Below are 3167 nucleotides of genomic sequence, written 5' to 3'. Positions count from 1 at the left end.
ATAATAATACCTCCCTTCCCCTGCCGGCCAATGGGAGGCCGCGAGGCGCCGCCAGCTGCCGGCGCGGCAGCCGCGTGGGCTATAAATAGGGCGGCCGCGGGGCTGCCGCCTCAGACTGCCTGGGCAGTGCGCGGCGAGCGGGGCGCTTGGATCTATTGGCGGCCGCGCGCGGGGGAAGCCGTCGCCGTTATGACTCTGGAGGAAATTCACGGACAGGAGCCCGTGCCCGAGGGCCACGACCGGTGCGTCTCGGCCGGGGCCGTTGGGGACCGTTGGGGACCGTTGCGGCGCCGCGCTGACTCTGTGCCGTTCTGCCCGGCTTGCAGGATGCAGGGCGCCGGCAAAGCCCTCCACGAGCTGCTGGTGTCGGCGCAGCGCCGAGGCTGCCTCACCGCAGGCGTCTACGAGTCGGCCAAGCTGATGAATGTGTGAGTATCCCGGGGCCGGGCGGCGGTGGCGGCGGGGCGCGGGGGTCGCCGGCGCCGGCCGTGAGGCTTAACGCGCTGCTTGCCCCCCTCGCAGCGAYCCGGACAACGTTGCCTTCTGCGTGCTAGCCACGGACGAGGAGGACGAGGGGGACATTGCCCTGCAGATCCACTTCACCCTCATCCAGGCTTTCTGCTGCGAGAACGACATTGACATCGTGCGGGTGAACGATGTGCCCAAGCTGGCGGCCATCGTGGGGCCCAGCGAGGAGTCGGGCGAGCCGCGGGACCTCCACTGCATCCTCATCACGGTGGGTGCCCTCGGAGGCAGGGGGAGGGCTGTGGGCTGCCGCTGGGGCTGTGTTGGCTCTGCTAGCCCCTCTGCTGTGGGCATGCAGACCCATGTGTGTGTGTGGGGGGGGTCCTGGCTTCCCCCAAGTGGCTAAATTCCCTCTTGGGCAAGGAAAGAGGTTTTGGGACAGCTGTAGAGTAAACAAGTAGTATCAGACTACACTTGTAACCGTGGACTTACCCTGTTGCTCACAAGGGTAACATTTCTGCTTCCTGCATTGTCCGTATCAGGACAGAGAAGCCGGTTAAATGCTTTGCTTCTTATGCTAATACTYCTGTAAATACTGTGATGACTTCAGCTGGCAGGCTGTACTTACAGTGTGCAACTTTTCCTCTAGCAGAACCCAAATGAAGATGGCTGGAAAGACCCAGCTCTAGAAAAGCTGAACTTCTTTTGTGAAGAGAGCCGGAATGTCAATGACTGGGTGCCAACTATCACCCTGCCTGAGTGATGGTGACCCAGTGCACTAGGGAGGCTGAAACCTTTGTTGCATTCTCAATGTGGTGTTGGTTCACCGAAGTGTGCAACAAGCTGCTGATTCCATGGATTAGCCTGGTCAAGAGACTGGATTAAAGTCGCTCAGACTGGCATGCAGTGGGCTCTTATGGAGGAGAAAGGAAAAGACCAGCTCGCTCCAGCAGTGAGCCCTGGTAGGCTGCAGCAGCGGAGAGGCTGACATACCATGGAACTGAAAGAAGTATTGCAAGTTTCCCGGTCAAGTGGAGCTGTTTCRGAAGGCAGAGAAGGTCGGGGGAAGTGGGCCAAAACTTTACGGAAGGACTGGACAGAAAACTGTATCTAGGAACTGTTGGTGCTGTCTACAAAACATGAGAGGAGAGTCAATATTTGATGGACTGCTTGAGACTGGTTATTGAGACAAATATACAGAGACTTTTTAAGCAGACAGACTTCAACAGGCCTCTGGGCCACTCTGCAGAAGTAGTTTTAATAATGCAATATTTTTACTGAAATTGCTGCTATTGAAGCTTTCATAATAAACTTTTGACAATTAATTTCTGGGAGTGTCTTGCTTACTGGGTAGGGAAACATGTCACTAAAATACCAATGATGTTTTAGTCATGTGCTGTAGTCTGAGGTATATTCTGTAGTAATGGAGTTATTTCAGTCATACTTTCTCTCCTGGGCCAAGCGAATGAAGAGCTATGCTTTCCAAGTTGATAATTCAACCTTTCACCCTCTTGCAACAGCTGCTTATCGCAACAGCTTGCAAGACTAAGGAGCTGCATACTTAATGAGCTCAGTTATTGTAATAGGTGGKCTTTGTAGTCTGCTGAAGGAACACAATACGCGCTAGAAACATGGATTTTCAGAATAGAGACCTCCAGTAAATTACCTCATTAGCTACTAAATATGACTTAGTAAGACTCAGTCAGAGCTGCAGTGTTTCTACTTGACAAAGCAGCTTAAACATGATGGGGGTCTGCAGGACCCTGAGATGTCAAAAACATAACGTTTGCTTTGGTTGGAGTGACATAGTTAAATYTAAAACTAGCTAATGCTGAATAAACATCACATCTGCCACAAGCTGCTGTCTGATTGCCATATGTTGCAACAATAGAAGCTGTCACTCCAGAAGGCAATTTTGTAAAACTGAATTGCATGACAACTTCAAATTAAGTTCAAAACACTTATGAATTGTGTGGCTTTTTTTTTTTTTCCCCTTCTCTCCTTTTAAGAGATCCTGTCATGGAAAGTTAAGAGGGTGGATGGATCTTGCCTTATGTTAAAAGGGGAAAAATACCATCTCCAGCAATGGACTTCCYATTTCTCTGCACAGTCTATATTTGTGCTCTACAAGCATTAAAGCAGCATAGTAATTAATCCCTTCTCCAGAGAGTAAGAAAGCTAAACTATTCGCTTCCTCTATAGACTAAAAATATTCAGTATCACACTTGCATTTCCTCTAAATGGGCTTGCAGTGACTGACAGTAGCATTTGCAGAGAAGTGGCCATCTCTATGTGGAGTAACTTACAGTCGTGGCTTCTGGGAAACTGCTTGCTCTCAGTTTCATTGTTCTTCAAAGGGGAAGTTTGGATTCAGTCCTGACATTCCTGTGCAGGAATATGCTCCATTGTATTCTCRGTATGTGGTGCTGCCTGGCCTTTGTTACTGTGTGGTGTGATACAGTATGATGACAGTATCATCAGAGCTTAAGCTGAAGCAAGAAACTAAGGAACTCAGCCCTGTAAATAATCCTTCTTACACTTAAGGTGAAGAACTTACTATGCAGCATGTTTTTCTGTCTAACCTGTACTCATTGATGGTCTTTGCTCTAGGAGTTTGAGAAAAGTCCTGCGACTCAGAAAAAAAACCTGCTCCAGGAGCTGTAGTACACACCAATAGAAACTGTTTTATATCAAGTCTAGAT

At 49.8% G+C, this 3167-nt stretch overlaps 1 protein-coding gene across 2 annotated transcripts; it reads left to right on the top strand.

The window, feature by feature from the left end:
- Positions 1–94: 94 nt before the first annotated feature.
- On the top strand, positions 95–1790 carry GADD45G (growth arrest and DNA damage inducible gamma). Of its 2 annotated transcripts, none has more exons than XM_085323223.1 (4): positions 95–242; positions 327–428; positions 523–736; positions 1115–1790. In XM_085323223.1, the coding sequence occupies exons 1-4, from the start codon at positions 190–192 to the stop codon at positions 1226–1228; spliced, it is 483 nt and encodes a 160-aa protein (XP_085179349.1). In that variant the 5' UTR covers positions 95–189; the 3' UTR covers positions 1229–1790. The 2 variants fall into 2 exon arrangements, with proteins under 2 accessions (XP_085179349.1, XP_085179350.1); XM_085323224.1 differs by having other exon boundaries at positions 97–242; positions 1118–1790.
- Positions 1791–3167: the final 1377 nt, after the last annotated feature.

The sequence above is a fragment of the Rhea americana genome, unplaced genomic scaffold, assembly GCF_003343005.1.
Source record: "Rhea americana isolate MKP2758 unplaced genomic scaffold, rheAme1 scaffold_83, whole genome shotgun sequence".
Lineage (NCBI taxonomy): Eukaryota > Metazoa > Chordata > Aves > Rheiformes > Rheidae > Rhea > Rhea americana.
This window is presented reverse-complemented; position numbering and strand designations above follow the sequence as displayed.